Genomic DNA, 22,990 nt, shown 5'->3' with positions numbered 1-22,990 from the left:
TTAGTTCGAGCGGTTTTTGGCTTACGCGACCTAAATGAGAGTTGAAGATCTCATTAATAGGAACTCAACGATAAAAAGACAGACGAAAACGGAGTCTATATGAAGAAGTTACGAATTTTACGCGGACATTTAACAGTGTAATCTTCTCATACTATTAAATTTAAAATTGGTCGAGAATTAGCCGATGGAATCAAAAGAAAAGTTGTAGATCTTGTCTTTACCTACGCGTGGATATAAATAACATCAAAGACGGAGTTCGTATGCGAAAGTTATGAATTTTTAAAGATTGGTTGTTTTACCTGCGTCCGGCGCCACGTGTCAGCACCAGACTTCGCCTTGGAGCCTACGCAAGGCTCACGACGTGAGCACCCTTTCTCACGCCGTGAATCGGCCCAGACAGCCTATAAATAGAGGCGTAAATCACCCCCAAAACTCACACCTTTCATACTCTTTCTCTCCCATTACCCCCAAACCCTCTTCCCCCTTCCCTAGCACCTCCTAGGTGTTAGAGGCGAGTCCCGGAGCGCCGGAAGGCTTCGAGAAGAAGAGCTTTCGGCTTGGAAGTTCTGCCCCTGCAGAGCCCGGCTCCTAGCCAAACCCCTGGTAAGTGAGATATGCTTACCCTACCTTAAGTATAGCTTATGTTTAAATATAGTAATGTTATTAGGACCTTATAATAAATATATAGGCTATTATTATGAGTTATATAAGAGTGTTACTTAACGCTTATATAATAGTAATAATAGCTAGACTATTAATTAGTCATAGTTAACGTTAGACTAAACCCTAGTGGTATTGATACTAGGTTTTGTCAAGGGAAAATTGTTTTGAGATAACGAAGTGCTGTCCGAGTACCGAGTCACCACCTTACCAGGTGAGTGCATAGTCCCTTTCATCTTACACATAGATATGAAGTATTTAATATAAATTACGTGCTATGTATGCATATTGTCTGAATATTTGCTGTCTATGATGGGTGAAAGATTTTTTTATACATGTTTTAAACTGTATATATATTTTATATCTACAAAATGTGTTGGGTAAAACATGGGTAGATGAAATAGTTGTTGTGTGATAACACGATGAAAGACCTCAAGGTTGACAGTGATCCAGTCATCTAGTGGAGCATAGATGACGACCACGGACTATACTAGACAGTCCAGTGGAACGCTAGCAGGCTCGTAACCTGTAGGTGTTCTTGAATTAGGTGCTCATTAGGTATTTTGAACTGAGTGTGTTCACCAGGTATTTTGAACTGAGTGTGTTCACTAGGTATTTTTGAACTAAGTGTTCACCAGGTATTTTGAACTGAGTGTGTTCACTAGGCATTTTTGAACTGAGTGTGTTCACTAGATATTTTGAACTGAGTGTGTTCACTAGGTATTTTAGAACTAAGTGTTCACTAGATATTTTGGACTACGTGTTCACCAGTTGTAATCCATAAACCCTGGTAACGATGGACTTCGTGCCGATTCCTTAGGATAATCCTTAGGAATGAAGGAACGAGGAATAGATGATTCTTAGGGTAGATCCTTAAGAGTAAAGAAGATAATGGGGATGAGTAATTGGGTTGATTGTTTGATGTTTAAACATAATAATTATATTATTGTGGGTTGAAAACCCTATGTACTCACCAATGTAACTTCGTATCGACACTTGTGATTCAAATAAAGAGGCACTTTTAAGCATTAATGTAACATCCTAAATATCACAATAAATTTTAACTTTTCAGAAACAACCCATTTCTTCCATAAAGTGTTTGCAAAACCAATGTTTCAAAAGTACTATTCAAAATCAAAGTAACCCAAGATCCAATGTCATAAAAACAGAAAGATTTGCACAATCACGCCTTCGCCAATGTAACTTCATATCAATGTTTTAAATATTATTTATGCTTAAGTTTTTGTATTGACGATGACATCCCAATGTTTTAAAATGAATAAAAATACATTTCTTCGGAAGTGTTTTGATAACGTATTTATCATGTTTTTCTGGGAACAAATTCCGCAACATTTTTATTAAAAGAGGTACTCTGATTTTTATAAAGCATAAACAAAATCGGTCTTTTCTAGCCGTGAAAATGGGGATGTCACATCGTCCAGTCTTTCAAGAACTCGTCGAGTTCTCCTTCATACAGAATCGGGACCTTTTTGCTTTTGACTCGTCGAGTCCTTCTTCATACAAGTTGAAGCATTTAGTCCTTGACTCGCCGAGTTCTTCCTTGAACTCGTCGAGTTCTTCTTCATATGAGTTGGGACATTGCCTTGAACTCGCTGAGTTCATCCTTGAACTCGTCGAGTTCTTCGATCTTCAAGTCCATATTCAAGTCCATCTTGTTGAGTCCTCTTCTATACTCAACCAGATCGATCAGAAACAGAAAAGGTTGGGGAACCATAACCCGACTCGCCGAGTCCTCCAAAGTCCAAGTCTACCAAGTCGATTTCAGTCGAGCTTAATGCATCCAGAACATAGATCTGACCTTCTAGGATCGATATAGCACGTAAAGTTACAAACTTTATGTGCATGCATGGGTTAACTAGGTCATAAGGACCTAAAATGAAGTCTACAAGATGCATGGGACTCCCATGGACATAAATTTGGCACCTTTATGCCATGGGAACCCTTAAAGGTTCAAGATCTGAAGTGCAACTCCATGGATGCTCACAATCTCGCATATGGCTTCACTAAGACTTAGAAAAGGTAGAAAATAGCCCTAAATGGAGATCTAAGAAATGAATAGTCAAGGTATCAGCTTTATACCTCAAATGAGTTGGGAATGTGCCAAAACCTTTGGATCTACTTGCTTTCTCTTGATCTCCCAAGCTTCCTTCTTCTTCTCAAGCTTCAAATACACACAAATGGCACAAAAAGCTCAAGGACACTCAATATTCGATTAGGGTTTCGTGAAGAGAGTCTGAGGGTGATGGAGGATGGAGTGGAGGCCCTATAAGTTGGTTAAATAGGGTGCAAACCCTCAAATTTAGGGTTTCATCCAGACAGGTCTACTCGTCGAGTCGGGGCTACCGACTCGGCGAGTAGACTCTTCCACCCGCCTCCAATCATTCGCATCTACTCGATGAGTTGGGCCTCCAACTCGTCGAATCCCTGTGTAAATCTGCAAAACTTATAATAAAGAATATGTACCGGGAACTGGGCGTTACAGAATGCTAGTTCTCATCTTGTATAAAGTACTTCTTAAGCCTTTAAGTGTTTAACTTAAGTAAGCACTAAAGGAGAGGCACTTTTAAGCATTAATGTAACATCCTAAATATCACAATAAATTTTAACTTTTCAGAAACAACCCATTTCTTCCATAAAGTGTTTGCAAAACCAATGTTTCAAAAGTACTATTCAAAATCAAAGTAACCCAAGATCCAATGTCATAAAAACAGGAAGATTTGCACAATCACGCCTTCGCTTTCCTACGATCCTTTGAAGTACCTAAAACAATATACTGAACCGTAAGCACGAAGCCTAGTGAGTTTCCCCAAAGTACCATCACACGGCATAACAACAACAACATGCATACATGAGCATTCTGCATGACTGGACTGCCTCGCATGCCTACAGACTATCTGGACCACTCTCAGAGCCTTCAGCATGACTGGACTGCCTCACCGGGCCTTCAGCCTATCTGGACCGCTCTCTGGGCCTTCGGTCTGACTAGTCCGCCTCGCAGGCCTTCAGTCTATCTGGACCGCCCTGGGTGTCTTGGCCTTCAGTCTCAGTCAGTCCGCCTCAACCCAGTAAACCATTACATATCAACATACACTATAACAGTCAATAGCTAGCAAATACAGGTAGTCATACAGTTCCAACAGATCACTACAGCATAACGACATCCTATATACCAGGATACAAATCTAACGGATCACTACATCATAGCAACATCCTATATACCAGGATACAAATCTCACAGATCACTACAACATAGCAACATACAGTAAACCATGATACACATCTAACAGATTACTACAGCATAGCAACATACAGTAAACCAGGACATAGATCTAACAGATCACTACAACATAGCAACATACAGTAAACCAGGATACCAATCCAATGGGCCGGCCTTGGTGCTTTCGACCCATAAGTACAGTGAGGAAAACTCATCTCTTAGTTCGAACAAATAGCTGAACATGTCCCTGCTCCGAATATCAGCTCTACCCGTCACTTATACATCAAATAGTGACCAATCTCAAACACAACTCAAAATACCCAAAATACCCTTAGGTCAAACTTGGTCAAATACTGGTCAAAGTCTAAAAAAGTCAAAAGTCAAACTTGGTCAACACAGCTGAGTACGCCCAGCGTACTCAACTTGTACGCCCAACGTACACGAGTGTTGACCCAATTACGGGCTTGTTGACTTAGTATGCCCGACGTACCTGGGTTACGCCCAACGTACGCTGTCTGCACTCAATTCTTCCATTAAGAGCTTATTCCTTAAGCTCTTTTGCTCAAAATCCATATCCAACCCTAAACTAACGTCCTTAACCATAAAGTTTCCAACTTTATGTTCTGCATGGCTAATAAGTGCCCAACAACGAAAACTCTAACTACTTAACCCATTAAGACCTTGAAATTCATGCATGGAAGGAAACTAACAATCAAGATTACATTTTTATGCTTCTAAATGCTCTAAAACATCTGAAAGGACAGCTTGAATGGATCTAGAGCATGCCATACTCAAGGACAACATTGATTAGGGACAAAAGCACATAATGACACCACATAAGCTAGATTTAACCAAATGAGCATCAAGGTATGAACTTTATACTTTCTAGAGATGTAGGAGGGTGCAAAGCTTCCAGATCCAAGTTTGTTCCAATCTTCTAAGTTGTTCTCTCTTCCTTCATCTTCCTCTATGAACACCAAAACACCCATAAATGGCTCAATAATGCTCAAAAATGAATTAGGGTTTGGAAGGGTCGAAGTTGGGGCTGGAGGCTGATGAAAGAAGGATGACTTGGCACTTAAGGATGCTTAAATAGGGTCCAAACCCTAAAAATTTGGGTTTGCACCCTGACCACGTACGCCCAACGCACTCCACAAAACCGTACATGCATATACGCCCAACGTACATTCCCCACTTACAAAAATTACGAAACTGCCACTAACGGCCAAAATCCAGTCAATTCTCATACTAAGGGTTTAAAAGGTAAATACTTGAAAATCGAGATGTTATAATTAATTCTTCAATACACTTGAAAAGACTAGAAGAAGAGGGAGTAGAAGAGTGGTTTCGGCCATAAGGAAGAAATAGGAGAAGTAATGAACAACTAGCAACTTTTGCAAGCCCTTACACTCCTTTAAATACTTTCATGCAAGTCAAAAGTAATCTCATATTATAATGTAAACTAATGACTTCACTTTAAGGGCACGGGGGACAAAGGAGGGAGGTTGACAAGCAACTTCCCATGCCTCTTTTATACTTTCGGTCATGGCTTGAAAAGCTAGACAATTAGGTCAAGGGAGAGTTAGGTCAGGCCTTGGGCCAGCCCAACTCAGGCCCATCTAGCAAGGAGTTGGGAGAGAGCACCTGGGCGCCAGGCAAGTGCTAGGCGCGGGCGCCAGACAAGGATGGAAGGCGAGTGCCATGAGAGCGCCAGGAAAGGCTGGCATGCTAAGTTTTGACGTATGGGCCATGCTAAAGGACCATACATCAACACTAAACAACTACAGTAATGATGTTAATTCCATCTAGCGTACAAGAAATTCTCCTAGGCAATCAGGCATCATACATCAGACAATTCTATCATGCAATTCCTGAAGACCCATAGCCTACAACTAGCATGCAATTCTATCATAATCATCATAAGCAAATTATAGTGTGGGTAACTGGGGGTAAACTTTCTTGCTCCGACTGATCGTACACATCTCATCCTTCCTTGGTTACTTTTGAAAATAATTTGAAATTAATATGAAAATAATTTGAAAACTCTTGCCGATCCTTGGTTTGTGTCTGGATTCACACAAATGTTCATCCAATTTTCTCAAACCAGGGCTCTGATACCAACTTGTAACATCCCAAAAACCAAGGTATAATTTTCATTTTTCATAACCAACTCAAAAACCATAAATTTTTACAAAACATAATTTCCAAAAGTCAAAATCACAAATCAGAGTATCCCAAAATCAAATCTCATAAAATCCGAAGGATGTGCACGATCAAGCCCTCGTCTTGCCCCAATCATCTGAAGTACCTGAAACATAACACTTAAATTGTAAGCCAAAGCTTAGTGAGTTCCCCCAAAGTACCACATACAACCATACAGATAACATCATGCATACATGAGACTTCAGCATGACGGGACCGCCTCGTAGGGCCTACAACCTATCTGGACCGCTCTCCGAGCCTTCGGCCTAACTAGACCGCCTCGTCGGGCCTACAACCTATCCGGACCGCTCTTTGGGCCTTCGGCCTGAATGAACCTCCTTGCAGGGCCTACAGTCTATCCGGACCGCCTTGGGTATCTTGGCCTTCAGCACAAAGTAGGATCGCCTCAACCCAACAAACCATAACATGTCAACATATACCATAACAATCAATAACTAGTAAATACATGTAATCATACATATCTACCAATCTAACGCATACTCAGTGAACACAGGTAATCATACAAATCTACCAGTCTAATACATAACCAGCACAACATCAATTCAATATACTAGGATACATAATCCAGTAGGCCAGCATTGGTGCCTTCGACCCATAAGTATAGTGAGGAAAACTTACCTGAAACAAAGGACCCAGAAACATTGCGATGCAATTCCATTTTGCATTGCTTGCTCCCACGAGCCCTCTATCACCAAAACATGGAAGAGTCTTAATTAACAGCCCAAATCCTTCAACTTTGACCCGAAGTCAAACTGGTCAAAAAGTCAACGGTCAAACTTGGTCAAACTTAACGTCACGTCATGACCCTCCTTGGCCATGTCGTGGCCATGCCAAAACAGGACAGTCGCGATTTTTGACTACGCCACGCCGTGGCTACCTATGTCATGCCATGGCTACTAGAAAATTTGCATTTCTCTCATTAAGAGCTTAATTCTTTCATATCTAAGCTCATACTTCCAGATCTATTCCCCCATACTGACTTAATGGATAAAGTTTCCAATTTTATCCATTTAGACTCCATTTCAAGGCTAGATCTAGCATATAATGTCCAATAGGTCCTTAATGAGGTTGCAAGATGCACATGGGCACAAAATACACCAAGCATGGTCCTTTTTATCAATCAACAAAAATACAATGACCTATAATTCCATCATAAGTCCTAGAGTTCTTCAAGTCCAAAGCGCCCAAGGAAAGGACCAAAATCATACCAAAAAGGACCCAAACTTGCATCAAGAAGAACATAAGTCAATATGAGAACTTTATACCTTCAAACACTCAGTAATCTGGAGAAGATAGTGGATCCAAGTTCTCTCCTTAATCCCCTTGCACCAAGATGGGCTTCCTTCCTTCACAAACTTCACCAAATCAAGGGAAAAACCCCAAAATCAAGTCACCAAGCTCAAACTCATGGAAAGGAGGCTAGGGTTTCGAGATGGGGAGGTAGAAGCTGAAGGAGATCACATAGAGAAGGAGTTAAGGCGTTTATATATGAGGGAAACCCTAAAAATCCCAGATTTAAGCTGCAACGGCTTCCACGGTGTGGCACCTCCCAAAACACGCGTCTATTAAATTTCACGCCACATCGTGGGCACCATGCCCCACGTCGTGGTTGAGCATTTCCTCCAAAACCTTATTTTGATTTCTTAAGTTTTGTCCAACCTTCTCGGAACACGGGTGTTACAGCATCTTTGTTTCCCTTCCTTAGTTGCATGAAATTGTTGAGGAAGAGGTACCATAATGAAAGACCCTAACTTTCGTACTAAAGACATTGTCACTCCAAAACATGCTACATGCATATTCATAAATAATATCATACATTGATAGTGTGATTACAAAAGACTGGATACAAACCGACTAAGTTTTAGTATATTACATAACTACCCATGATATTATAATTTTTTATACAAACATAAACCCAAATACAAAAGTAATAGTATAAACTATTCTAAATCTTCCAACAGTATATGACTATAATGGATTCTCATTACCTGCAATTGTTAAACACTGAGAGGGGTAAGCGGTGACGCTTAGTGAGTTCAATAATAGATACAATATAACGTTATGCCATATACATATCAATATGACAGAAGCAAAGAGGTACAAAGAACAACAAAGGCAGATGAGTATCATATGACATGCTTTCCATATCAACGAATAATTTGATTCAAAGATATACAATCAATGAGACATAACAATTTCAATACTTAATATACATCAATAAGACTTTTGCCCATATGGCATGGAAAAATAACCAATTTCTGAATAAACATTTTGGCTAGCAAATTATAGGCTTTCAGCCCTGCCTAGCCTTCTGCCAATGCCATAATGGTAGAAGTCATTCTCTTACGAGACATGCTCTACACGGCCAGAGGCTACATACCTGTACCCAAGTGATGCTTATGTCATACACTTCGTGGTCTAAGGTATAACTCATTATCATAATAATATGGGAAAGCACATTGAACATATAACACATAACATACAATTGTTTCTATATATTAAACTCACCGTGAAATAACCGAAGGAATAAATGATATTTTGGGCAGCACTTCGGCTCTAAATATGACTTTCTGCGATGAAACTGGGGATTTTAGTTGAAAACCAGTCTTACACGGGCAGAGTTTCGGCTTGTAAATATAATTTTCTCTGGAATTTCGGAGCGTCGGGGCTTGCTTCGGGTGTCGGGAATGATACCGGGACTTCGGAGGGTTAAAAGTGGGCTAAAAATGTGAAAGAGGGTGAAAGAGATCAAAAAATGTAACATAAATTCGGAGACCCTCGGTCTCTATTTATAGGGGACCTAAGCGGCCGACTACGCTAAGCGTAAGTCCTCGGTACGCCGGGCGTACTGCGAGGCGGCCATCTACGCGGGGCGTAGTCCTCGTACGCGGGGAGTATATGTGATGTGTCATCAGATCGGGACTCGGGCTCGGACGTGGCTGTCTTATCCGATACGTGTGCCTCGTGCGAAGAGAAAAGGACGTGGCCGACTATGGGTCGCATATATACGAAGTACGCTGGGCGTACTCTTCGGATAAGGCTTTGAATTTTCATTTATTTTTATTTAAAAACTTCAAAAATTCATATCTTTTATGTATGAGCTCAATTTTTGACGTTCTTTATATCTACGTGTAGGTGAGATTATATTCTACAACTTTCGTTTAGATTCCGTCGGCTAATTTTGACTTTATTTTTAATGTTATAATTTTTAACGGGCCGAGACAAGAAAAGTCCGTTAAAAATTCATAACTTCTTCATCCGACGTCCGTTTTCTTCTGTCTTTTTACCGTTGTACTACTATTGACGAGACCTTCGATTCTCGTTTAGGTTGCGTTGGCTAAAAATCACTCGATCTTTATTTCGAATTTTTAGCTGTCTACTGCTATTCCGAAACTCAGAAAAATCATAACTTCCTCATACGAAGTCAGATTTGGACGTTCTTTTTATGAAAATTCTCGGTTTAACGAATACTACGACTTTCGTTTAGATCACTAAAGCTAAAAAGTAGTTTATCGAAAACTCACTTTTTACGTCATACGGCGTCGTGCCGGTTCTGTCGCGAAACTTCAATAAGTCATAACTTCTTCGTTATAACTCAGATTTCGATGAGCTTTTCGCCTAAACATTTCTAACGAGATTCTTTACAACTTTCAATAACATTATTTTTACTTATTTCAAATTTTATATTTTCGTTAAATTTCAATATTTGACTTTTGATTGGAATCTCATAAGACTTCCAATATTTCCGAACGATTCTAAACATAGTTTTACTTTATTTCTAGTAAAAACTATATGTTAGAACTCAACGCTCAAATTCATATAATATTTCATTATACTTCACTTTTAAAATTACATAACACGATAACTGAACGTGTATGTTACACATAACTGTTCGAAACTCGAGATGTTGCCAGGTCGCAGCGCCTTGAACCATTTTCCTGCATTTCCCGACGTCATATTTTCATACTTTGAAATGTTTGGTATCATCGTCGAGTGTGGCATCTCATACTGCAAGGTTCCTGGCAGAAAGCAGAGCTAGTGTTCCTTATCGGATTTTCCATGTGAGGATATGGAAAACCACCGTACATTATCAATTGTTGGGCGTAATATGGGTTGTCGTACGCTTGATTGTACATCGGTGCTTGTGAGATGTACGGTTATTGTTGTGAGCTTGTTTGCATGCTTTGCTACAGTTGTGAGCTCGATCCCGACTGCTGAATCATGTACATGATCGACCCTTGCGACTGTTATGCATGGGTATTGAGTTGTTGTGTCGATGAAGGATGAGGGTTGGACTCCTGTGAAGGTGACACTTTTCGTTGTGGAACCTGGTACTTGTGTTGTTGTCGTTTGGGTGGAGGCTTGTCCCTCTGATGCAGATGCTTGCGTGCCATCGAGCGACGACATGGATTTGAGTCGGCTCGTCTCTCCTCCGTCGAATGCTCATAGGTCCCTTTCCCGTCATCACCGACGTCTAGAGTCGTATCAAGGCTGTGTAACTCTGAGTACACGCTCGAATGACGCTAAATGTTGTGATATGAGATTTGAACTTAACACTGTCACTTGATGTTTCCGGTCGAGTTGAGTCTTGTAATCACAGCAATGAAGAGATAATGTCAGTCGACGTCCAGGAGGTGGTCCCGGGACGAAGCTCCGACGGTCTAGTTAGTGTATGTTTGAGGATAAAGTGATTAGGGTTTTGAGTTGAGAGAATGTGATCCCTTCTTCTGGAGGAGAAGGGTCCTTTTATACCTGTTGTTCCATGCACATGATCCCAACGATGTCATTTGTCCTGTTTTAGCCGACAGGACGTGGAGGAGCCCCATTGGTGAATCTTGCACCACTAGTGGTCATCTGCTATTAGTGCAGAATAAACAGAGGATAGCGCCCTGGTCACTACACTTGTCGCTCTGGGAAACGACCAACTTTGTTTTGTCTTATTATAGACCGGAGATTTTCGTCAGGAATTGGACCTTTGCGTGAGGACGCGAAGCATGAGGGTCCCAACGCAAAGGGCGAGGGCCCGGGTCTGGCGCTAGGACGGATTCGCGACCGTTAGCTAGGTCGTCCTAAATATAGTAGTTCTGTTATCTTTAACGTATTCCTAGTGGGATACGTTAACACCACCGAATATAGTTGGTGCTACAAGTTTGCCTATATGGGGCAACAAAATAGTATGCACTATATAACAACTATTGTGTCTAAATTTATCTAAGATTGTTCGAGTTCAAATTTGTACTGTTTATTTCAATAATCTCAAATTTTAAAAACATATTTATGAGATCAATACCCCGTATCCGCTTTCACACATACCTGGCCCTTATTTCATTTCCACATGCACTTATCCCTATTTATTCCTTATTTATGTTTTTTTTGAACGGCGAGCAATTATATTAGCAAAAAAAAAAACATGCTAAAGCAAGAAGCTCTACGAGATTACAAGAAAGTGTTAGAGATAAGAGATATACACCAATAAAATCAATCAAGCATTTTCAACTTAGATCTATGTTTGATAATATTAAAAGTGCGGGTACTAATGTCATCTGCAATAAGTATAATTGCTCGCACTTTTTCCGAAAAACGATCACATTTCTTTCAATCCACAACATCCACAATACCATATACACTAGCTTTAGCTTCAGCTTTCTTATCTTTTTGCTTCTATCCTTCAACTCCAACATCTCGACAAGATCAACACACAAAACAAGAATATGATTGAGGGTTGAAGACCAATTTATAAGCCACACCCACAGTTCTGAAGTAGTAGAACGGGAAAAAAACACATAATCAAGATTTTCATTAGACCTACGACAGAAAGGACACGTAGTAGAATCCACAGCTATCTCACACTTCACGAGATTTGTGTACAAAGGAATATAATTCTTCAACATACGCCACGCGAAGCAGTTTATCTTAATCGGAATCCAATTAACCCAAGAGAATTTATAGTCGTTGTCATCACTCGGATCATCAATAAGGTTTTTTAAAGCCTCACTGAGAAAACATGATTATCACCTTCTCCATTCCAAAGCCATTTGTCACAACCCTGATTGAATTGAAAGTAAGTCACATACCTTTTCAAGACAGAGAATCGATTTTGCTCTCTCCCTTTTTCTAATTTGCCTTGACCATCTCCAATTCCACCTTGAGCTCAAATTATTATTAATAGACAAAACTTCAAAAATGGTCCATGTGGTTTCCGAAAATATCATGTTTAGTCCCTAAGTTCAAAAAACCTCACAGATGGTCCCTGTGGTTTCAAAACTTTTAACAAATGGTCCTTTTCGCTAACTCCGTTAGCTTTTGGCCGTTAAGTGAAGGGCATTTCTGTCATTTCACTACCACAGGGACCATTTATGAAGTTTTTGCCTTATTTAGAAAAAAGAAAAAAATATAATTAGTTAATATTAAAGGGTCCCACCCTCTCTCTCTCTCTCTCTCTCGTACGTCTTCTTCCTAAACAGATCAAGATTCAAATTCCAAATCAAATTTCCACAAGCTTGATTTCATCTGGGTTTTGAATCTCGTTATCAATCAAACCTCAAATTCCAAATCAGATAAGGATTCAAAGCTCTGTTTCATGTTTTAATTGAATCGAAATCTCTCTATTTCTTTTCCCTGCTCCAGTTGAGCCTAATCTGCATCTTTATCGGACAAAGAAGACTCCCATTATTCCAATTCGAGCTTCAGCTTTTCCGATTCGCCCTTTTCCCTTTCTCTTCTTCCACGCACAATCACCACCACCATTTATATGTTATCTCCGACCAACAGCTACCCTCCCCTGCCCCCATCTGATATGTCTTCTCCGACATATGAGAAAGAAAAGATGCACGAATGGGAAAAAACGATTCCGAACAAAATTCACTCAAGATCAGAAAGAAAAGATACACAAATTAGTTGAACGAGTCGGATGGAAGATGCAGAAGCGAGACAAAGACTTAATAATCGGATTCTGCAACGAAATTGGGGTCGATAAAGGGGTTTTCAAAGTCTGGATGCATAACAACAAGATGACGTTCGGCGTCAAGAAAGATTCCGGCAACCACAACAACGACAATGGATCTCCCGGCGGTGGAATTGATTTCTTAACAAATAGAAATAACCACCACGAACAATCAAAATGTCTTCCTTCGTATGTTTGCAGATTTTTGAGTAGATTTCAGGGGGATAAGCGATTTATTGGTGATAGATTTGAGTTTTGGTTTGTTGATTATTGATTTGTGTTCTCTTAGGGTTGAGAATCGGGAATGAGGGTTGCGATTTCAAGGAAGGAAGACCGATTAGGAGAGAGAGAGAGAGAGAGAGAGAGAGAGAGAGAGAGAGAGAGAGAGAGAGGGGGGACCCTTTAATATTAAATAATTATATATATTTTTTTTAAATAAGGCAAAAACTTCATAAATGGTCCCTGTGGTAGTGAAATGACAGAAATGCCCTTCACTTAACGGCCAAAAGCTAACGGAGTTAGCGAAAAGGACCATTTGTTAAAAGTTTTGAAACCACAAGGACCATCTGTGAGGTTTTTTGAACTTAGGGACTAAACTTGATATTTTCGGAAACCACATCGACCATTTTTGAAGTTTTGTCTTATTAATATTTATTCTATCCATAAGCAAGCAATTTTTATTCTCTCTCCATTCTCTAATTGACCTTCAAAACCACACCAAGAATCCTTCCAAAAGACAGTTTTGTCCCCGATACCGACAACCCTTTTAAACAAGTTATTAATAAAAATACCATGAGCTTCAAATTTCTTATCAGTTTGAGAGATACTCAACCAAACTCCTTTTATTGACTTCTTAGCCAACGGTTTTCATCAATAAACAATAAGTTATGCATGGATATGATACAAGAGAACAATAAGGAGTCGTACTCGTTTTTAAATCTCCACCACCATTTAGCAAAAAGAGTTAAATTTGTCGAATCGAGACATCTAACACCAAGATCATCCAAGTCTTTCCGCTTGATTACAACCTCCCAAAAGACCCAATTAATTTTCTTTTTATCCTCGTTGCCACCCTATAATAACCTCCTTCTAATGCCTTCAAGAGTGTGAATAATCATCTTTGGGGCTCGAAAAGGAGAAAAGTCTAATTATGTATATTAGGCGGATATATTAAGATTTGACTCTAATCTAAAACTTCCTAATTAGATTCGAGTGTAAAGTCTAATTTTATTAGGCGGATTTTATATTTTTATGAGAAAAGAAAAACGACCGACACTATAATGGCTTCCATCATAATCCATCCAACTGTATCTTTCCATCCATAGCCCACATATCAATCAAAGAATTACCAATATCAATTGAACTATCATGTACGACTACCATTTTTAATACGTTGCTTCAAAAACCAATAAAATCATACATTTAATCTCGTGTATGTATACTCATCAGAGCACTAAATTATTTACTTTGTGACATCACCAGAAAAGGAAAGGGAGAGAAAGACAGACAGCGATAGAACTGCTGTACGTCTGTTAGTCCTTTACATCTTTCTCTCTCTGAAAAAAAGGAATTGTTTCACTTTCACTTTCACTTTCACATTCACCCAGTTGCTGCTCATGTAGAAGATTCTTGGACCTCTGGGTGTGGCCGCCATGGATGCTCCAGGAACCTCCTCTGTAAGTTCCAAACTCCAAGTGTTCGTCATAATTCTTTCATGGGTTTTTCTATTCGGATTTCCCAACTTTTTCTTTAGGGATTTGTCCTACAATCCAGATTCAATCTTTTAAAGGGTTTTTGTTAAATTGTTCTCATTTTTGTGTCTCGAAGCTAAATTTGTTCTTCGACCTAATTTATATGACATGAAGTCTGGATTTTGTTTGTGGGTTCGTCAGGTTAGTGGTAATTCTACATGGATCTTGAATATTTCTTCCATTAGGGCTGATCTAGATATCTGATAGCTTAAAATCTGGTTTGTTTTTTTCAGATCTTAGTATTAGTAGTTAAGGAAAGAAAAACCTACCTAATTAACCACCTTATCCATTTAGCTAGAAAAAAAAAAAAAAAAAAAAAAATTGTCCATGGCAGAAAAGAATGTAGGTGGATATTTATGAACATATAAATTTGTTGGTTTTGTTATTGTTGCTACTAGAAATCAATCTAATTATCGTTAATTTCTCATTGGTTTTACTCTCTGATTATAAACCCAAGCAATTGAATTTTAGTTATCTTTTGCATTTGATTTTGATGTCCTTCAAGGGGTATCTTGACTCTTGGGATGTAAAGAAGCAAAGAGTGTTGACCTTTGGGGAAAAGTTTACAAAGGGTCAATATCTTATTACCAATTTATACAACAAAATGGATTTCTCATCTGTTCATGCATAAATTGGTAATTCCTTTGTAACAAATTTGACCACGGTTGCATATATCCACTTCGATGCATGATTTGGTAATATGAATAACTCATTAACCCAATTTTACAGTTTGACCAAAATTTTCTTTAGGGGTGAAAAGTATTTAAATTGTGTACTAACATATTTACAGACATTTGTTTCCTACAAAAATTGTCTTGTCCTTTTGGTGTCTTTATGTGTACAGGAGATGTTGTCTTTTGTTTTGTTAATATTCTCTTAGCCTGTTAACATGTTTGACTTAATTTTTAATTTTTTTTTTTTTTTTTTTTTGTTATTAATTTTTCATTTTGGCGCATCTTGTATTCATAGTGTTGATAACCCTTCGCCGAATAGTTTGGTCATTAAATGATACCCTATTTGGTTTAATATTTGCCTACTCAATGTCACATGTAACCGAAGCAAAATGAAGAATCACACATGATTACGTGTTTCATTGATTCTCCATAAGTTGTATTCCACTGTTGTTTCTTTTTTACTTAATGTGGAAAGACTTAATAGAGAAAGTTAGGGAACGTAGGCCTTCCTTGCTATGTTGTAATTTTTTACAAAACCTTTTTCTTCCATTTTGCCAAATCATGATGTCATTTTATAAAATAATTTTAAACAGACAACACTTTATCCATGCAGCTTTGTGTGAGTATGGGATCCTTAGGGTTTGAAAATGATATCCCGGGCCCAAAAACATACCGCAATCTCGGACTCAAAGAAACATACAAGCAAAATCCAGGAAACCCAAAAGTTCTATCCCTCCTTTCTTCACTTCTTGAAAGATCTATAATAAAGAACGAGGCCCTTCTCGAGGCAACACAAACCAAAGATGTTGTTACAGCTTTTCATGGTTCAAGAGCCCCTACACTTAGCATCAAAGAGTACATTGATCGCATCTTTAAATACTCAAGCTGCAGCCCTTCATGTTTCGTTGTTGCACAGGTGTATATAGATCGGTTTATTCATTGTGGAAATGTTAATTTGACGTCTCTTAGTGTTCATCGCCTTCTTATCACCAGTGTCATGCTTGCTGCAAAGTTCATTGATGATGCGTAAGTCAAGTCTTTTTGGTTGTAACCCTTTTTAGTTTAAATATGTATGTATAGTTGTGTTGTATTTCTGAGGTTTGGATTTTATGTGCAGATTCTACAACAATGCGTATTATGCTAAAGTGGGAGGAGTGACAACAGCAGAATTGAACAGATTGGAAATGAAATTCCTATTTGGTCTTGACTTTCGGCTCCATGTAAGTGTCGGTACGTTTGGGAAATATTGTTCTGAATTGGAAAAGGAAAAGGAAGTGCTTCAGGTGGAAAGACTGCCACGTGTGATTCATGCTGCTTGTGGACTCAAGGAGAACTGGTCCACCACTGATAATGACTCTGGTTCTTATGCAACAGCTGAAATACATATCATATAGGTAGAGAGTTTAGGCTTAGAAATGTTTTTTTTTTTTTTTTTTGTTGGTTGTATTAAAACTGGGGTAGAAGTTAAGGAATAAATTTTTTGGGATTCCTATGCACATATTGAAGTGCAAGTTTGGTGTTATTGTATTAGAGTGATGTTATGTGTGAGTGAAAAACACGAGTGGAAAGCCTTGTTTAAATTTTTTAAAACTATTATTCAATTTCATCCGTTTGGGTGTGTCGTCAATAACTCAAGTTTTGTTTCCGAAATAAAAGATGGGGAAGCAAGAGATGAAATTCATGATTAGAAGAGAAGAATATATATATATATTATATATAGTAAGATAAACAACAGTTGATAAGAGTAGTAGAGCAGTACATGCAATGCATGTCAAACAACATTTGGCACAACAAGCAAGCAAGCATTCCCTCCCATCTACTAAAACAACTGCCACCAGGTTGGTTGTCAAAGTTCCAATCTCAAAACAGAAGTCGCCACCTTTTTTTTTTCTTTTCGACAAATGAAACCTAAACCACTTGACTTTCTGTACATCCTCTCTTCTTCCTTGTTTTTTTTTTTCATCTAGGTTTGGTTAAAAATCAATTGATCAAAAAATTTGAAACTCAATCGCCTACTGTCGCATGTCAGCTTCCACGGGTCTTCCAAGTGTCCTCACAAAGTAATTACGCATCTCTGGCATTATACGCTGGATCAAACCCCCGTACCTAATTCATTTTTTTTACCATTTCAGTCAACTCAGTCAAACTTTCCAAAATCTAAAAGGAGCACGAAAGAAATTGAAATTAATTAATATGTTGTACCCTGGTTTAGCATTTAACTTGTCGAAATTCTCGAGCACAAATAGAATGCATGCATTCCTTAGTGACACAGCATTGAAGGCCTCAGATAGGTCGTACATAACTGATACATTGTCCACCAGTATATCCTGATAAAATAATATTTATATTTATATTATTCTTGATATAATGAATTTACTATTTAGAGAGTATAATAATCAAGCTGTCACTCACCTGTGCAATGGTGTACTCACAAAGACGTTTCAGCCCCTCAAGAAGATATTGATCTGCAGCTCGAAGAAGATCCTGTGCAATTTCCAAATTGACATCTACTGACCCCGTGTATATATATCTGTAACATAATATAATATATATTAAAAATCCTGTACAATAACTGAAATCAAAGGCAAGATATAGATTATAGACAGATGAACCTCATCATTAATTCAAAGACATCCCATCTAATATTTGGAATTTCGATGTCTTTCGCATCTTTCTCCTAAAATGGATATAAAAATCATCATTGAAAAACTATATAACCAAATGGATTGAAAAGTTGACAAAAACAAACAAATACTTAATGCCACTCACTCTGTATCCGCCATCAAACATCGCTCGGAATGCATCAGAAGAAGCAAGGAGACAAATTCTGTGAGCGTAGAAGCGTTTGCCTGAAGATATTATAATATATATATATATATATATATATATATATATATTGTCAGGCTCAACAAATGCTAAAATAGAACTAAACCTTTCTTTTTTTTTTGGAAAAAAAAAAAAAAAAAAAGATAGTTTCCACCTTCGATTAGGAATGTTACATCAGAGAGTGTAGGACTGTTGACATACTGCTCACCCAAATATACCTACATCACAAAGTATAAAAACTTCACTTTCGATTATAGTTTAAAATTTAGACAAAACTTCAAAAAAAACAAAGATAAAAACCTGAGATATTGGAGATGGTGGTCCCGCATCAACAGGGGAAAGTGAGCTAGCTTTTTCAGCCAACTTGCACAAGGCCACACAACTATCTCGTTGATGCTTCAAATTGGTTGATTCCAAAAGCTCCAAAAGTATGCCAAGTCCTGCGAAATTTATCCATCCAGAAAAGGTAAAATACAAATCATCACTAAATAAATATCAAGAGTTAAAAAAGACGATTAAAATTTTACCATTGCCATCAACGAATATTGTTTTCTGGTCATCAGGTGAACAAAGGTGAGCAAGAGCCAAAGCAACTCGTCTCTGAACAGATCTCTCAGCAATCCGCATCAGGTACAACAAATGGCTCAATACCTGAGGACAAGAACAATAATACAAATTAATATCTTTTGCAAAAAAGGATCAAGTAGTTAAGATAACTAATTACCCGTCCATGAATCTTCTCCTCTAGCCTTTTCAATGTCTTTGCTACACAATCCCGTGTTGGCTGCAAAATCATATCATGTCAAATGATTCCTTATTATTCCAAGCAAATGATTAAAATAAAATTAAAAAAAAAAAAAATTCTAAGGAACTGCAAAAGATAACAAACTTACTTGAACGATGAATTCACCATCCTGCAACTTTTGTACCCCACCAACCCTTATAAGATCAGCAACATTATCCTAAAATAAAAGGGATTTATTTCAACAGAAAGTTACTTACGGAAAAGATCATATAATAGGAATCTTCAGTTCAGGGGATTATAGTAGTTCTGATAATAAGAATTAACATGGTATTACCTCATTATCAGCAAGACCGTAGAGAGCAAACGCAGCATTGTGTTGCAAGGAACCATTTCTAGAATCAAGAAGTTTCAGCAATGGGGGTATACCACCACCATGTGCAATACCAGCTTGGTTGTGAGTATCCTGGTGATAGGTAGATCACAATCATTCTATTATAAATTACCCTAAAATAAACATCTTTTTACTATGGAAGGTTATCAGTGTGTGTAATTATATTTATGACTGCTATTACTAAAATTGGAGCATTAATTACAACACTTGCATGCATGGAAACCCGCACATATACGTAGATGCTAGTGACAACTTACAAATCTATGATATATTTTAATAAAATAAAGATTCGTGAATTTAAGTGATTAAATAAATATATATAATTTGGTTACCTGTGCCAACCTTCCTAGAGCAAAAGCCGACATTTCACGTAGTTGAGCATCTGGTGACTGCAGCATCTCAATTAGTGGACCAACAGCGCCTCTTTGCACTATGTGAACCTATGAAAAGATTTATGAGCGTGTGTTGTTAGGGTTGGTAGTAGACAAGACATATGAATAAAAATATAGAAATGGAAATCAAGTGATAAATGATAATAAATGAAATAACATTTTGGTCAAACCTTGCAGTCTGTATCGGCAGCAGCAAACTGTCCAAGCAATAGGGCAGCTTCCCTTTGACTCTCTGGACAGCTTGAACTGTAAAATTAATACAAGAATTAAAATTGTTGTAGTTTTCAACAAATTGTTACTTTGCTATCAAAATAAGCCAATTTTGTTTGATATTTGAAGGCTGATCTTATGAGTAGGCGACATATAGAGTTCCAACAGGATAGTTTTAGGCATAGACAGAACTTGCAGTTTTCAACGCAGCCCTTTAAAGGTATGTATCACGTTACCTGAGCAATTCAATTACAGGTTGTAATGCTCCAGCAAGAAGAACTTCCTTCTTAATGTTGGGGGATGAATGGACAAGATTACCGATCACACCAACCTGAGATATATACCATTCAGAAATCATTCCTAGATACAAGCAATCTTATGAGATGAAAAGAAAAAAAGTGAATTTAAAAACTAGAACTAACTGCTTCATAGTGTATTGCAGCATCTTCAGACCGCAGCATTAGAATAAGAGTAGGCAAAGCATTACAGTCCACTATCTGCATACATGGCAAGGTTCTAAGGTTAGAAAACTTTGTCCAAACAATCCCTAAAACACATTTTATATCAATCGTTCAACCTGAGTTTTGTTTTCATCATTTTTGAAAGCTAAGGTACGTAGGGCTCCTGCAGCAGCTCTCTGCACCTTTGCATCAATGAATTCAAGCAATTCAACAAGAGGAGGGATTCCACCTTCAACCCTGAACATAAAAATGTGATGTCAAACAAACTGAAACACCCAAAACTGTAACAGAAAAGGGTACAAAAGAACTGACCTAACACGGGTCTTGATGCTGCTATTCTCGTGAGCAAGGTTTGTGATTGCATCTGCTGCTCTCCTTATAACACCATTGACTGCTCTGGAGTTCTGGCCATCCCTGTGTCGCTTAAGGAGAGCAACAAGATGAGGCAGAGCTCCAGCATCGACAACGAGTTGTTGATGCTCTGGCTGTTAACACCAGAAATCACCAAAAGTAGTACCCCTTTAGTGACCATGTGTATTGTGTAATCATTACAATCTATCAAACTTCGGATATAGTTCTTGGAAGCTGATGTAGATCATCGCTTTGAATTGAAGTTAGACAGAAAAAGGTAAAGATGCAATGGAGTAAATGCTCATAAAAATAACATCTTAAAATCTAGTCAAAAAGGAAACTTATATAGATAAATGATTTACTATCTGCTGTTTTATCAGCCTGGTAGCCTAGAGGATAACCCCAATACATCATTACAATTTGATAAAAGAAAAGAACTGTAATTATAAGTAAATAAATAAATAAATAACTGGCGGCCCCTAACCACTTTAATCAATTGTAATTGAGTGAGTCATGGGAATCATAGTGTCAGATGCTCTTCAGGAGGGGAACTAAACAATCATGAAAAGCAATTTAAGCATGAGGTGTTAAAATATCTTCTTTCAGTGTTGGTTTCTCTCAATAGCAAGCCTAACTGATATATGTTGGATACTATTTCTTCTAAATAGTAAATAAAAGATATGCTGCATCTGCAAGTTCGTCCCATGCCCCAACTGTATTGTGTTCCATAAAAATATGCATGTGAAAACGCAACTGAACTATTTAGTGGTGACACTGTCGTTTTTAAATAAAACCACATGAAAATGCTCAAGTAAAAAGCATACAAAACTAAGCATGATTGAAGGGGGAGTTCCAAGTGCGCACATCTTCAATATTCCATGTTACAAGTTCGAAGAAAATAATCCACTAGTCCAGCCAAAGTGCCAAACACAACGATATAGGTCATGCAACAATGATGAAGAATCTAGCTTCTCTTGATAATTACCTTTATAGCCAGAAGTCCTAGGGTAAAAGCACTTCCCTTCTCCACCTCATGCTCATATGGCCTTGGTCCTGCAACGACTTCTTTTGACTGTGGCGCTTGAAGATGGTGTACAAGCGCTGGAACGGCCCCGGATTCCACGATCAAATTCACAATATCCTCTGCAGTCATGTATATTAATCACATCAAAACTCTAACCAACAACACATAGAACCGGAATTCGTATAGAAAAAATTCAGGCAAAGTATCGGCCGCATTAACATAATCATCCACAACTACTCGCGCAAATGAAGAATTAAACCGGTAACTACAAAATCAACGAGGTGCGATTAAGAAAACAAAACAATATCTACGTGCAGATGCTAAGAATAATCAATTTCACCACCGCATAAACAAAAATCAACGACAACTACCACCACAAATTGAACACCACCGAAACGTTATAGCGTGACTCGTAAAAGGGGATGTGTACTGAGAAACGTGAAATTGAAACACAAAACAAATTAAGCGTAGATTCATACCGTTTTTCGCGAGCTCGGAGAGGATATGAATCGAACGTTTGACTAGAGCACGATCTGATTCGTTCGATGAAAAAGTAGAGTCGAGGATTTCGACCTGCGCGCGAACTTCAGATACTAGATCTTGTTGAGCCGCGTCATCAGATGAAGTGATCTTCCGATCCACGATGAATTCGTCCTCCAGCTTCCTCTTCAAGCTTCTTCTCACGGAGTTTGTAGGTTGTTCATGGCGTTTCTGGTTCTCCATGAGAGAGAGATGAGAGAGGGCGAGCGAGAGGAAAAAAAAAGTGAATGATGATGAGAGGCGAGAGAGTGGAGGGAGGGGCAATTTGGGGATAGTGTTTTATATGAAATGGGGGATGTTTGTGTCGGTTTCGTAGAGAAAGAAACAATGTTATACAATTCTAAAATTAAAATATGATGTCCATTTGTGATAAAAATTTATATATAGGGTGACAGATTATCCGGTTTTTAGGGATAAAAATTTGATAATATAATATGTCCACTTTACACATTTAAGAAGTGATCGGACGGAACACTTTTTTTTTTTTTTTTTTTTTTTTTTTTTTTTTTTTTTTTTTTGTATACAACAAATTATGTTTTATAGGATTGTACGATACAACAT

At 38.2% G+C, this 22,990-nt stretch overlaps 2 protein-coding genes across 3 annotated transcripts; one reads left to right on the top strand and one right to left on the bottom strand.

The window, feature by feature from the left end:
• The first annotated feature begins 14,450 nt into the window (after nucleotides 1–14,450).
• LOC145114525 (cyclin-P3-1-like) lies at nucleotides 14,451–17,124 on the top strand. 2 transcript variants are annotated; one of them, XM_079050549.1, is made up of 3 exons: nucleotides 14,451–14,740; nucleotides 16,083–16,515; nucleotides 16,607–17,124. In XM_079050549.1, exons 2-3 carry the CDS (start codon nucleotides 16,097–16,099, stop codon nucleotides 16,881–16,883), a joined length of 696 nt encoding a protein of 231 aa, XP_078906675.1. In that variant the 5' UTR covers nucleotides 14,451–14,740; nucleotides 16,083–16,096; the 3' UTR covers nucleotides 16,884–17,124. The 2 variants fall into 2 exon arrangements, with proteins under 2 accessions (XP_078906675.1, XP_078906674.1); XM_079050548.1 differs by having other exon boundaries at nucleotides 14,460–14,740; nucleotides 16,103–16,515.
• Nucleotides 17,125–17,173: 49 nt separating this feature from the next.
• On the bottom strand, nucleotides 17,174–22,741 carry LOC145114524 (ARM REPEAT PROTEIN INTERACTING WITH ABF2-like). Its single transcript, XM_079050547.1, has 19 exons — nucleotides 22,369–22,741; nucleotides 21,851–22,008; nucleotides 20,827–20,999; nucleotides 20,631–20,751; nucleotides 20,476–20,550; nucleotides 20,290–20,384; nucleotides 20,014–20,089; nucleotides 19,784–19,891; nucleotides 19,395–19,523; nucleotides 19,209–19,277; nucleotides 19,040–19,099; nucleotides 18,843–18,966; nucleotides 18,616–18,755; nucleotides 18,470–18,533; nucleotides 18,259–18,338; nucleotides 18,102–18,166; nucleotides 17,902–18,019; nucleotides 17,692–17,816; nucleotides 17,174–17,595 (listed from the first exon to the last, which is right to left on the bottom strand). Exons 1-19 carry the CDS (start codon nucleotides 22,610–22,612, stop codon nucleotides 17,502–17,504), a joined length of 2,118 nt encoding a protein of 705 aa, XP_078906673.1. The 5' UTR covers nucleotides 22,613–22,741; the 3' UTR covers nucleotides 17,174–17,501.
• Between the last annotated feature and the right edge of the window lie 249 nt (nucleotides 22,742–22,990).

This window comes from Lactuca virosa, chromosome 5 (assembly GCF_052849685.1).
Source record: "Lactuca virosa cultivar CGN04683 chromosome 5, Lactuca_virosa_CGN04683_v6, whole genome shotgun sequence".
Classification (NCBI taxonomy): Eukaryota; Viridiplantae; Streptophyta; class Magnoliopsida; order Asterales; family Asteraceae; genus Lactuca; species Lactuca virosa.
This window is presented reverse-complemented; position numbering and strand designations above follow the sequence as displayed.

Coding starts and splice junctions, on each gene's coding strand:
- LOC145114525 (XM_079050548.1), top strand. CDS start 14,717: ATGGATGCTCCAGGAACCTCCTCT. Junction 14,741..16,102: donor ATGCTCCAGGAACCTCCTCT/GTAAGTTCCAAA, acceptor TTATCCATGCAG/CTTTGTGTGAGTATGGGATC. Junction 16,516..16,606: donor GCAAAGTTCATTGATGATGC/GTAAGTCAAGTC, acceptor TTTTATGTGCAG/ATTCTACAACAATGCGTATT.
- LOC145114524 (XM_079050547.1), bottom strand. CDS start 22,612: ATGGAGAACCAGAAACGCCATGAACAACCTACAAACTCCGTGAGAAGA. Junction 20,551..20,630: donor ATGATGAAAACAAAACTCAG/GTTGAACGATTG, acceptor CCATGTATGCAG/ATAGTGGACTGTAATGCTTT. Junction 19,278..19,394: donor ACGGTCTTGCTGATAATGAG/GTAATACCATGT, acceptor CTTTTATTTTAG/GATAATGTTGCTGATCTTAT.